Genomic DNA, 13,793 nt, shown 5'->3' with positions numbered 1-13,793 from the left:
TTCAGATTTCTACTTCAAACGCTTGAGAGATTTGATCGTCTGTTGCCGCTAATAATAGCATGACATGGTGTCGACAATAGTAAGCCTCTAACAGTCTGGCGCCTGAAGCACTGGGGGTGGGGTACTCAGATTTGGTTTGGACGGGGTTCGCCGCTCACTGCCTCAAAACCTATACCCATTTTTAAGGGTCATTTCGCCAGAAGAAGGTACCTATTTGGGGGGATTTTTCTCGAAATATAGGCCCATTTTCCACAATTTTCGGGAGTTCTCCATGCATATACACTCGAAGATTTGGTAATTTGGGAAAAACGGACCCATGTTTAGGGATTTTTGTGTGTGAAAAGGGGGACCAAAAGTTAGAGCAGCACATAATATGTCTTAAAATATGAGTACCCCCCCCCCCCGGCCCTTTAACGTCACTATCCGAAATGTATTCTCACGGTTTCAATTAGTATTGCACGTGTTTGAACTTATATCAAGAAATTGTTAATTAATTTCATTTGATCTGGAATCAACTTTATTGATAACATGATAAAAACCCAGTAGTGAGGTAGTGGGATAGTGAGCACATTTTTTTTTTTTTTTTTTTTGACCTCGAAAATTTAAAAATTTGCACCCCCCAAAAAGGTAAAAATCACGTGTTTTTACATGATTTTTTTTTTCTCAAGGGGGGGGGGGGGGTGGCAATTAAGAGACACATACGTGACATGAAAGCACATAATACATGCACTTGCACGTAGCAATGAGAGGGTGCAATAGAGATTACTAGCTGGATGCAAGTTTCTAAGGGTGATTATTAATTAGTGGCGATATCGCCGTGGTGAGAGCTAATATTTGCATTGCTCCTTTCTAGGTACTTTGAACCTCATAAGGACCTCCTCATTATCGTCTTCATGACCAAACAATGATCACTTGATCACTTGGGTTTTTAACAAGAATACCATCAAAGTCAAAGACGTGTTAGTTGGATATTTGCAATATATCGTACAGTATAATTGTTACAATCTTCGACAGTATGAGGTAAGTATACAAATATATTAATGTAGGCATATTGATTGAAGTGCAAATATCGAGTAAACAAAAGAATTAATATAGATTTTCTTTTTACCTACATGTATTTTCTTCTAAATATTTATTCATCATTATTATTTTGCATAATGCAATCTTATTGATGATTTGTTTTTTGGTAAGCGCGGTCCTACGGAAGAACAGTCCTCAGGCTCATTGAAGGCAGGTCCCCGAGCTCAAATCAGATAAATACAATGAAATGAAACCAATTTTGAAATATAAAAATAGTTAATGTATATAACATATAGGCCTGTGAATATTACTATGCGCGGTTGGATCAAACATTTGATTTATTCAGACTGTTCTCGATTAGGCCTCTCGATGTTTAGAGCTAATAAAAAGCAAGAGAAAATATATCATGTTCGATATGCGACAATAAATTTGAGGCCATGCATTGGCAGCGTATTTCTTTGTATATGGTGTGGGGACAACAATAAGCTTGAAGTCGATTCTATTTAAAAGAGGGCAATCCAACCCGTGTAATAAGTTTATTTGTATAAAAACAGACAAATCAGAGAAAAAGAATGGTGAACAATTTGAAATGGTAATCGGACCAATAATAACAAAGTCATGAATGCTTGAAATATGAAACCACTATGTCTATGTGAATCTCAAATATGTATAGTCTGGTCATGCAGTGATGAAGTACGGTGGATAACCCTCCTGTTTGTCGCTTACCCAAATATCATTAATTTCGATTTTTCTCTTTGGTGCCAAGTTCTCACTTCGGGGCATTACTAAAATATATTATATGTCATCTAAAGCGAATATAGACCCTCCCTAGCCAAACATAATGAAAAGGGGATTTAAAAATGTTAGATCATAAGGGAAAGTTGTCCGCCACGACATTACATATTACATTACCGATTCGGCCAATTTGAAGAGCCCCTATTTCTGTCTGCATGCACAATATTATATTGTGAGAAATTAATTTTACGAGAGAGTAGGCGTGCATATGGCGGTCTAAACCATCTAGTGACCCGGTAAATCTTAGCAATGACTCGAATAAAAAAAAAAAAATATGTGGGTAATAAACAAGATTATTTTTATATATGAATGTGTTAGCAAAGATAACAATACTAAGTTGGAAGAATTGTTGAATATACTTTGATTTTTAGCCTACGTTATGTTTTACTCATCACCTCGCTTGAGGATAAGAGAAAAAAAATGGGGATAATTTGGTTAAACTTTGCAACAATTCTCAAAAGGGGGGACAGCCACAACGGACTTATGATGGCTGTGCACTACAGGTTGATGTTGTGGCTTCTCTTTGAAATAATGTTTTAATTGTGAATTTTACATCAGAAGCACAATTTGATTTATTTTACATTGTCAACAACTTAAATGGTAATCCCTATCGCGAATTAAAATGCTCAAGGAATTAAAATACTAATACTTGTTTATAGGAGTACACAATTTTGAAATACCCGTTCAAAAAAAAATACGCGAAATCCTCATTTAGGATGAATTTTGGCTTCAGAAGAAATCCTTGTTTAGGGGGTGTCTGGAATACCTGTTGTCACGCATGCTTACATTATTTCTATATGACTGAGACCCCGGGACTTATACCAACACACGTAGTTCAGATGGTCTGAGACGAGCATGCATCTATTGTTATGCATTCCAGCATGCAATTGTGTGTTTTCCTCTGGAATTAAGGCTTTATAAATCAGGGAAACCCAATAACGATTGTCCGGTGCAAACACTTTACAACGTGGCTTATTATCTCGTCTTGAAGAAGACAGACCGATCGAGCCCTGCTTTTGTTTACACATGTAGCACAACACCACGAAATAACCACAGTTAACTGCTTTGTTGCAGTACGTTCTCAATAACCTATCTATATTATTTGGCGTTTTACACGGGACGAGAGATACATGAACATTTTCTCTATTCTACCATTTTATGTTAGTAGATCTTCTTGCCAAGAGGAGCGGATATAACAGCTGCTTTGATGTGGACGATAGGTTCTAGTATAATGATGACATCTCTGCAAAATTCAACATATAGGGAAAGAATATGTGGACAAATAAAGGTAATTCATATTGTACTATACTACATTATGTAGGCCTAGTTTCTTTTCTTCCAGTCAGTATATACGAACCCACTGATCTGGTTGTGGTTATTACATTCACAATCTTTCCTTTATTGTGGCAACCAAGACAGAAATATATACAGTTTGTATATATATCTCTTTTAATATCCATCTATTTGGAACCAGAAGGGCGTTTCAAGAAGGGGGAAGGTAAATATATGTGTTTTTCAAAGGTAAAAAGAGGGGACGTGCACCTCCACGCCCCCTGGATCCGCCCCTGCCCAATGAGTGTATTTTGTAGATATTATGGATCTAGCGACGTGAGCGTCTGCATGCATGGGCTGCCGGATACCGGGCTATAGAAGACATGGTTATTATTATTATTATTATTATAATTATTATGATTAACATTTGTATTACATTTTTTTTTTTTAAACACGATTAGCACGATTAAGGATCTCTGTTTTTTGTTTGATTAGACTGGTGCTCCTGCATGTGATGAAATAGAATAGTTATTTGATGTCACCTAGGTAAACAAGATCATTATATGAGAATCGGGACAGCTATCAAACATATTCAGATTCATGGATGTTTATCTCCTGGGTACCTTAGTAACGAGGTATTCCATTAACCTGTTATTAAAGGTAACCTTGAGTTCTGGTAATGATAGATAATGCATTATCATGGAATGCAAACAATCATACACTGAATGTTCAAGATTAAAAATAAATGACATGTGCCGAACGATTTTGGTAGAAAATGTATAGGGGCTTAGTAATGAGCATAGAGAGATAAGGAAATCAAGGTAAGTAGGGCCGACACCAGGCCACTATGTGCAAATGATATTTATGATTTTTTTTATTGAAGATGACTTCCAGCTTTTTGTGATTATTTTTTAATTACTGGTTCAAACAATCACTGCAGGATAAACAATCTGGAAAGAATAATTAGCCATGTTCTCTCTAAATACAAGCACTAGATGAACTGCAATACTTGGAATCCATTTAGCATCCATTATGTGCTGCTATGTCGGGAACTCCTCGGACAAGCCTACAGGTTGTCAAGAACAATATTTGTTAAAAAATGTATGCATGACATTTGGATATGTTAGTAAATTTGTCTTATCATTTTTGTCTACTGATGAAAATAGAGCTGTTATATGTATTCTAATTCATGAACGAATCTTTACATTTGAATTTTAAAAAAAATCTGTATCAGGTATTTATGCCGCGAAAAGTTATACAAAAAGAATATCTTGTTAAAGCAGTCATGTGAAGTCTTACACGCTGTTTCATCTCGACTCTTCTGTTCACAGGTAAAGTAGCAACAAAACGAAAAACGAGGGGACTTTCGAAATCAGCGTCAGGTTTTTACAACGTCAAATCTTGTGACACGCTCATAGCTTGTAAAAGACAATCATGAAGCTGCAAATACCTGCAGTAATGCGGTCTCGTGCCGCTGAAATGACGTCACAATTTTGGTTAGTAATGTCTCATATCTGGGATACGATGAGTGATGGGCGTGTCGTCGGCAGAGCTTTCTTCTGGTATATCTGGATCATGGTTGTCATGGCAACCGTTTCAACGCTGGCCCTCTGGGCATCGCTGGATGCCAGTTATGGTAAGGTGTCATTACTCAACATCATCGTTTTCCAATTAATTCTTTAAATACCTCGAGAATCGATTAATTATTTAGCTAGATAGGCATGTCATCACTGTTGGACACTGTCTACATGTCATGTAGAACATTTTAAATAAAATAAATGCAATCTTCGTAAAACTTATATGCCATTCTGTCTATTTCCAAATTATAATACGGAGTTATTTCAGTCTTGAATCCGTAAAAGCATTTAAAAATACTGTGACAGGGACAACTTCGATGAGGTTATTTTGTCAGCAACTGTTGCGAACATTCAAAATTTGTTACTAGAACATTCAAACATGTAACGGTTCATCAGTACGTAAATGTAATACATCTAGAACAGATTTTGTTTTTATATAACATACTTCATTGCCCGTTGAGATAGAAGAGAGTAATGAAGAAAATGCCATTGATTTGCACTGTCATGCAGGGCATCCTGGTGTAGTACATCGCTATGCAAGAGAAGCCGAAGAAGGATCGGGGTTGGTGGATAGTCTGAGAAGGTTATCTTATCAGATTGATGGAGCTTTCACAAGACCACGAACAGTCGACGTCAAAGCAAGAAGTAAGAAACCCTTTACCATTTCACAAGTTAATGAGTAAGAAAGAAGATCAGGAGGAGAACATACAGACACTTGGACAAGTTCGGTTTTAATGTTACTAGTTTGATGTACGTCTAAATAAGACAATATTTTTGTTCCCGATCCCGCTGCTTTAATTATTTATTTCTTTATTAATCTAAATTTGTTTCAATCTATTTATTTATGATTTACATATTTGTGTGATTTTTGTGTTTATTTATTCATTTATTTATTATAGACTTGAAAAATAAAAAAACGTATTTATTCATCTATTCATTTTTATTATCAATGATTGTGTATCGGCTTCAATATACAAGGGTCTAACATGATCTATTAGATGAGCTATTGGATTCCACTTTAAATCTTTAAAGGCCGTCTGTACTAGTTCTGACAGGAGAGATTAGACCACAAAGTGTGGTCACTGACAGGTGGCTATCTCATCAACTTAGCTCTCAATTAACGTAAGAAAAAGAGGATCAAATGGGGGACCAACGGTCACCGATTAGGTATTATTTTCTATATAGAGGGAGCAAGTAGATACAAATAGTGGGGCTTTAAAGAAGAGTTTTCTTGATTTAGTAACATTTCATTATTTTATCATCACAGAATTAATCCATGGCCCAGTGTGCCCAGAAATAGACATACCCGGTTCAGGTAAGAAAGAATTCAAAGCTTGAAGACGGTTCAGAGTCATTACGTCGAACATATACTAACTAATACTTGGAGATCCGTTGAAAATATTTAAACATACGGTTTAAAAACGGGTTATTGGTCGGATTATGTGACTTAGAATTATGATAACAATCCCTGATTTAAAAAAAATTCCCAATATTAAGCATTTCATTATATTTATACGTTCAACATTAGTCTGCGTGCTAGGAAAGCATGTTGGAAAATTGAAATATTCTATTTCTAGTTGAATAACAGGAATAAAGTATGCCAGTTTCAACGATATTGAAAATAACGAGACTTCTTTTGTGTGTATCCATGTTTGTTTGAACAAAAAAAACACGTTAATAGGACTAGGGAAATGTTACACTGTTCCTGATAGGACTTAGACAAATCAGTGCTTATCAATTAGCCTTCCACATCAATACGTGCTTCTCCTTGTTAGCTATTGGATTCTAAATTGTGAAAATGTGTCTCTTTCGACTAACAAAAGTTGGAATTTAAAAATATCTCCATCCAGAGAAAAATTTAACTCATGAACTCAACGAAACAACAATGTTCCACGTGGAAGAACGCGTTCTCCACACTCATACCATGGATGCCCGTCGGCTTACCCAACATAGCAACGAGAAACTTCAGAAGCTCTACCAGGCGAGGAAGATCAACACCGCATCTGGAGCTGGTATCCCAGATGTGTTGAATGATGGGTTGGAGACGGAGGAATACATCTTGTTGCCAGGAGGACACTGGATTCCAACCAAGTGTTCACCGAGATGGAAGGTAAAATTGTTATCGAGCAAAAGACATATAAGTAATTTGAAAGAATTAAACCGTCTACAAAATACTTGAATGGGTTATTGAAATAGACATACCCGGTTCAGGTTGGACAGAATTCAGAGCTTGACGAGTTTAGAACCATAACGTCGAACATTACCAACTAAAACTGGGAACTCCATTGAATATAATTAAACATAAGTAGTGCGAATTTTTTAACTTGTAACAATGACATAGAAATTGTGGATTCAGAATGGGGTTAAAAATTCAAACTATATTATGAGTTATATTACATAATATAGGCCTATATCATGCGGTGCATTTCATGAGCAACCTTTTTGATGTAAAGTTGCTGCTGTGATAAGGAAGATAGACAGTGGGAGAGCACTGGCATAGGTGAAAGATAGATAGATAGAGAAAGAGAGAAAGAGAGATAAGAAGAAAAAAAAGGGGGTGGCGAGACGAATACAACGAGGGAAAATGAGCATATACAGAGCTACTTGATTGGGGGAAATATCAAAAAAATAATCTTAAATGTTTCATTATCATCTAAAATAGGGAATATGACCCCTCCCCCACCGGAGCTAGTACAAACAGAAAGAAAGGAAGCAGTTCACATTGAAAATAATACAAACATTAACTAAATAGTACTTCGACTGATTTACTCCATTATTCTATCTAGGTAGCCATAGTGATACCTTTTCGTGACAGGCACCAGCACCTTCCAATCTTACTTCTTCATCTTGTTCCATTCCTCAAGAGCCAATACCTCGAGTTCTCCATCTTTGTCATTGAACAGGTTAGCCTTCCAGATTCCTCTTTCCTTCTTTCCTCTTTATAACCTCTTTATTTCTCATTTTTCTATGTTCAATAGCTTTTTAAAATAGGACATTTCGTGTGCCTCAATCAAATGAATCGTAATTGCGTGCTGAGATTGCTTTTGATAAGAAAAGGAAGCGCAGTCAAATTTCAAAATAAGTACAAATTAGTCCTATTATCATATTTTTTCCTTACAAGTATTGTTTTATCTAAAGAATTTTATAAGCTTTATCATTTACTGAAAAGAGACGAAAAGCTTTGACACAAATTGCTGTCAAAGAATACGTTAACATATACGAATCTTTCGCATTACTGAACTATGGCTCTATATGAAACAAAGAATCAAGGAAGATTTGGTTTATGCTTTCACAATCTCTCTCCCTCTCTCTCTCTCTCTCTCTCTCTCTCTCTTTCTCTCTAGGAGAATGATCTCCGTTTTAACCGGGCGATGTTAATGAACGTCGGTTTCGTCGAGGCGTTGAACTACACCATGTTCGACTGTTTTATCTTTCACGATGTCGACCATATACCTCTCAACTACGGTAACCTCTACGGCTGCAGCGGCATGCCTCGACACTTCGTCTCTGGTGTCGACCGGTGGAACTACAGGTAAGTAGGCCTGGCCTGTAACATCTTCTTTATTTCGCATGATTTTGCTTAACATGTTCACGGCTGCATAGCCAACGACTAATGTCGACTTCTTATGTTATTGCAAGAACTATTTATACTCATGTTTTGTTTGTCTTTATTATAAAGCTTCTCTTTCTGAAGCAGTGGCGTACCTGGGGTACTCCGTCAGGGGGGGGGGGGGGGGCAAGCGACCGAAACAAACAAAAAAGGCGATGCTAATTTTCACTTCTGGCGAGCGAGCGATCAAAAAAAAATCTTTAAGTAACGTTTGGTATATAAACTGGTATTGTTGCAAGTTGGGGGTGGGAACATTCACTTGTTAGCGACGTTAATTTCATTTTTTTGCAAACGAGTGTAGCGAGCAAGAAAAAAAATCACTTCTTTTTTTAATAATTGCCACTTATATAAACTTGGTTCAATTGTCCCATGCAGGGCGCGGGAACAATATTGTGTTTAGGGTGATTTTATCCCCATTTTAGCTATCGAGCGAAAATACATCTTTCTCTCAATGAATTACTATATAAAATTTGTTTCATTGTTGCAGGTAGGGGGCGGGCAAAATCGTGTTTAAGGCAATGTCGATCCCATTTTGGCGGGCAGGCAACCCCCTTACATTTCTCTTTTTAATGATATTGTAGCAGGTTAGTGGTGGGCACATAATTCCACGAGCTAGTAAGCGAAAAACAAAATCACTTCTATTTTATAGGGAAAATATGGTACAATTGTCCCATGCAGGGCGCGGGAACAATATTGTGTTTAGGGTGATTTTATCCCCATTTTAGCTATCGAGCGAAAATACATCTTTCTCTCAATGAATTACTATATAAAATTTGTTTCATTGTTGCAGGTAGGGGGCGGGCAAAATCGTGTTTAAGGCAATGTCAATCCCATTTTGGCGGGCAGGCAACCCCCTTACATTTCTCTTTTTAATGATATTGTAGCAGGTTAGTGGTGGGCACATAATTCCACGAGCTAGTAAGCGAAAAACAAAATCACTTCTATTTTATAGGGAAAATATGGTACATAAAACTTGGGTTCATTGTTCCATGTCAGGGACGTGATTATTAAAAACGGTGTTATTTCTATTTTGGCGAGAGAGACTAGCGAGCGAGCAAAAAAAAAATCACTTCTCTTTTATAGGGAAAATATGGTATATAAACTTGGGTTCATTGTTCCATGTCAGGGACGTGATTATTAAAAGCGGTGTTATTTCTATTTTGGCGAGCGAGCGTAGCGAGCGAGCAAAATTTTTGTAATGATAATTGGTTCATAAATTTCAGATTTTTTTGTTGCAGGGCAGGGCTTACACAATCATGTCTAAGGTGATGTTAATTCCGTTTTGGCGAGCACGAGCACACCAAAACTTCTTTGAATAACGTTTGGTACATAATTATTAACTGGTTGTTGCAGGTTGGGGCGGGCACGTTAGCGGTGTCAATTCCATTTTGGCGAGCGAGCATAGCGAGCAAGCAAAAAAAAAAAAAGTATCTTTTAATAGAAATAAATAAATAAACTTGTTTTTATTGGTGCAGGTCAGGATGGACGCAATCGCGTTTAACGCGATTCAATTCCTTTTTGGCGAGAGGGCGAAAAAACTCTTCCATTTTTAATGATATTGTTGCAGGTCAAGGGTGGGCACAATTCGTCGCTGTTTTCACGAAGTGACGGTAGTGAAAAAAAATTGCATTCACTTTGCGTTACGATTTTCCTCACTACCGTCACTTCGTGAAAACAAGGACGAATTGTTTCCAAAGCAATGTCTATTCATTTTATTCGCGAGCGAGTTAGCGAGCGAGAAAAATGAATTAGTCTCTTTTAGTAACATTTGGTACATATATATTGTGTTATTGTTGCCATGGTTGCAGGTCGGGGCCCGTCGGGGCAGGCACAATTGTATTCTAGGCAATACTAATCCTTTTCTTTTTTCAGGGGGACGAGCAAGTGAAAACATTTAATACAAAATAGGCTAGCAAGCAGTTCGCGCCAGCGAAGAGTTTCGAATTTGTTATATCACTTATATTTTCCTATTTTCATTTGTTTTAATTTTTCAGGGCCGTATGCGGAATATTTTTCTGGTGGGGGAGGGGGAAAGATGCGTTAAAAGTTTTCGAAGAATCTCAAAAGCAAAAGGAGTGAAGGGAGTTCGAGCGACCGAACTGGTCATGAGGGTACTTTTGCATTTTCAAAAGTAGAATTGAAGGATTTGGTATAGGCCTACACTACATTTTCAGGAAAAAAACTGTACGTTTTCAAAATATCTGGGGTCAACTGCCCCCCCCCCTGGTGCGTACGGCCATGGTCTTTTTTTTAAAAATTTCCCATTTTTATTCCTTTCCTTTTCTTTTCCCTTTTTCTTCCTTTTCTCTTCTTCTTCCTTTTTTTCCCCTTTTTTCTCTTTTTTTCCTTTTTTCTTCCCTTTTCCTTTTTTTCTTTTTCTTTCCTTTCCTTTCTTTTCTTTTCTTTTCCCCTTTTTTCCCCCTGGAGCCCGTCAGGGGGGGGGGGGGGGCACTGTGCCCCCTGCCCCCCCCATAGGTACGCCAGTGTTCTGAAGCCTTACTCATTTTCAAACGATATTTTCATTTTTTTTAAATTCTCAAATATTTTGAGTTTATCTTTGTCATTACTGACTTTAAAAAGAACTTCCAGTATTTCACTTGAACTGGTCGTAAAGTGATGATTTCTGTTTCCAGTCATAATGTTCTTTTAATTAGCAGGCTGATGAGCAGGCCGAATTTTAAAAAACGTGCTAACTTTGCTATTCGATGTCAAGAACACAAATGTTACGATTTTCTGTTTTCGTCTAGAATTTGCATTTCTTTTCTTTCAAAAACCCCATCATATTTCGACTTATTTTATTAAAAATAAACCTTATAAAATTAATCTTTACCACAGTCTATATACGACATAAAGAAAGCAGAAGCCTCCTTATTCTGACCTGCGATTTTCAGATGCAAGAGAAATTATATCATGCGATTCTCAACCTGTATAAATCCATTCGTTTTCATTTATTTTATTCTCATTTCACAGATTACTGTATGGGGCCTTCTTCGGGGCTGTGACGGGTTTCACGAGGACCCAGATCGAGAAATTTAACGGGTTTCCCAATGCTTACTGGGGCTGGGGAGGAGAAGATGACGACATCTTGGGTCGGATAAGAGCCAAGGGGCTGTCCAAGACTAGGCCCTGGGGACCGGTCGGGTTCTACAATGTCATTCCACATCACCATAAGAGCGCCAAGAAAAATATGGACAGGTAACTATACGTATTTACATGGATTATCCTAACGTAAAGCAAAAAGCGTCACACAGTGTGTTCACAGTGTGGTTATTTCCTTTGAAAGCTATACCTAAGCTGTGGTTACATTTCAATGTTTACACACTATGATGTTTTCCAACTCAAACAACATGCCATGCTACAGAATATAGTACATACGTGTGAATAGAGTGTTCACACTATATGGCCACACTGTGGTAAATGTACATATGTTGATTATCTCTGTGTATCAACCTCTATAAATAAAAAGTGTGATTATAGTGTGTTCACATTGGAACATTTTGTAAATATTCTAAAGCCACACTGTGGTCATATTTTGTCAGGGCATAATTCAAACTGGGAGGGGGTTGGGCAGGGCCGGTTGGCGGGGGGTGGGGTGGGGGGGGGGGTTGAAGTACTTGTATTGCACCACTCTCTGCGGGATATTCGAATGCACTGATAATAAGCTTTAATGTTTTATTGATTATTGATTTAATTTTTTTCAATCACAGGGTATGTCTTCTAAACCATTACAAAGAGCGCATGGAAACTGATGGCCTGAGCAACCTCTACTATGGCACACCGAGTGTGCAACTGTACCCTCTGTATACAAATATTGGAGTCGACATCCAAGACCTTCCTTGGAATGTTGCGTGGCACGTGTGTGATCGGGATGCTGAGCTCTTCGAGAAGATTCTTAGAGAGAAAGATGTCGTTGCCGGCGAAGGACATATATTAGAGATTCAAAAGGAAGATGTGAAAAAACCTAAAGAAGAATCGCCGAAGGGTTGAATAAAAACTCAAGTTGTTGCATCATTCACAGTTCATTAAGCTGTACCGGAAAAAGACATTTACGAATTTTCGATAATCATAATTATGCCCTCTCTACAAGAGATTAAAGGTTGTTTCAGGTAATTAGATATTTGTAAGGTCAATCAGAGAGTTATAGGACTACACATCACAACTCGTACCCTTTCCAATGGAAGCAATCTTCCAAATGAACTTATCTTGATATGGACTCTGTGTAATAGATACATGTATGTGCTATGAATATGTAGGATTATTTATAAACGTTTCAATTTGCTTTCATTGTTATCATTATTTGTATTGTTGCGTTGTACTGTTACGTGATTTTTGTACCTCGGGTAATTAATAGATGTTCGAAGAGTTAATTACTGACCAGTTTTGTAGATTGATGAAAATTCGTCAATGGTCGATTGGTGCATTATATAGTCGATCAATTTTATTTGTTCCATTCATTCGTGATATAAATATTACATTGTATTTAAGTGTTATTATTACTTCTTTTTTTTTAGGGGGGAGAGGGGGACTCGGTTTAGAAGAGATAAAGCAATAAACTGTGATTGTTTTTTTAAATTTGAGTTAGATCTTTTAAAGTCACATCAGTTGATAATCATATGCTTTTCTATTTATTTTTTGTGTCAATTTTTGGCTAACGTGTAGGCATACATGATTGGAAATGACCCGTTTCATTTCATATGGTTGTGTGAGGCCTGCCTTGACTGGGTATGGTAATGAAATTTTGATCTAGAAATCAATCGGGTGCATGTTTTATATGGCATATATATCACAATGCCAACAATTATCTTACAAAAGCTTTTTATATTCTTTATCTATTGCTGTTCTCCCCTTTTCCATTATCTTATCCTCCTATATAGTTCAGCGTTTTTCAACCGGGGTACCGCCGCACAACGGGGTGCCACAAGACGGGTGCTGCGAGAGATTTGAATAATACAAAAATTGTTATTATTTTGGAATATTGTCGAATTCGTGAAAAACAAATATTATAAACGGCTAGAGAACATACTATTTCAAGATAATAAAGTGTATTTCTTTCCAGCTCGCTCGCAATCTTTAGAAACGTGATGATTTCAGAAAACGAAGTGCCTCAATACCTCAATATTTGAGCAACGAGATGCCCGAATAACCTTCTATTTGGACAGCGAGGTGCCAGAATTTATATTTTATCCTTTCTACTGAAATTACATTTTTACCATGCTCGTTAGCTTCACTCGATCGCAAAATTTAGAAACAGGATGGCAATGAAATACCCGAATATCCTCATATTTGTGCGTGTGTGACCGCTCATATATGATTTCCGTATTTGGCAGGGTACCCGCACACTTCATTCTAAATTTCATCAAGTGTGTTGCTTAGAGTAATTTTTTTTACCAAATCGAAAAACAATGAAATTTATGGGGAGTGTCAGAATGATGCAAGATGGATATTTTGTAAATGAATTTGAGATTAGGGAGGCGCAAAAAAACTTATTTCTTAAACGGGTGCCGTAAGAAAAAAAAAAA

At 37.2% G+C, this 13,793-nt stretch overlaps 1 protein-coding gene across 1 annotated transcript; it reads left to right on the top strand.

The window, feature by feature from the left end:
* The first annotated feature begins 4,414 nt into the window (after positions 1-4,414).
* On the top strand, positions 4,415-13,793 carry LOC115923678 (beta-1,4-galactosyltransferase 5-like). The gene is made up of 8 exons (XM_030984848.1): positions 4,415-4,723; positions 5,175-5,309; positions 5,932-5,979; positions 6,515-6,774; positions 7,451-7,567; positions 8,009-8,196; positions 11,245-11,469; positions 11,982-13,793. Exons 1-8 carry the CDS (start codon positions 4,522-4,524, stop codon positions 12,259-12,261), a joined length of 1,455 nt encoding a protein of 484 aa, XP_030840708.1. The 5' UTR covers positions 4,415-4,521; the 3' UTR covers positions 12,262-13,793.

The sequence above is a fragment of the Strongylocentrotus purpuratus genome, unplaced genomic scaffold (assembly GCF_000002235.5).
Source record: "Strongylocentrotus purpuratus isolate Spur 01 unplaced genomic scaffold, Spur_5.0 spur5_scaffold_14, whole genome shotgun sequence".
NCBI classification, from domain to species: domain Eukaryota; kingdom Metazoa; phylum Echinodermata; class Echinoidea; order Camarodonta; family Strongylocentrotidae; genus Strongylocentrotus; species Strongylocentrotus purpuratus.
The sequence above is the reverse complement of the archived record's forward strand: the minus strand, read 5'-3'. Positions and strand labels throughout refer to the sequence as shown.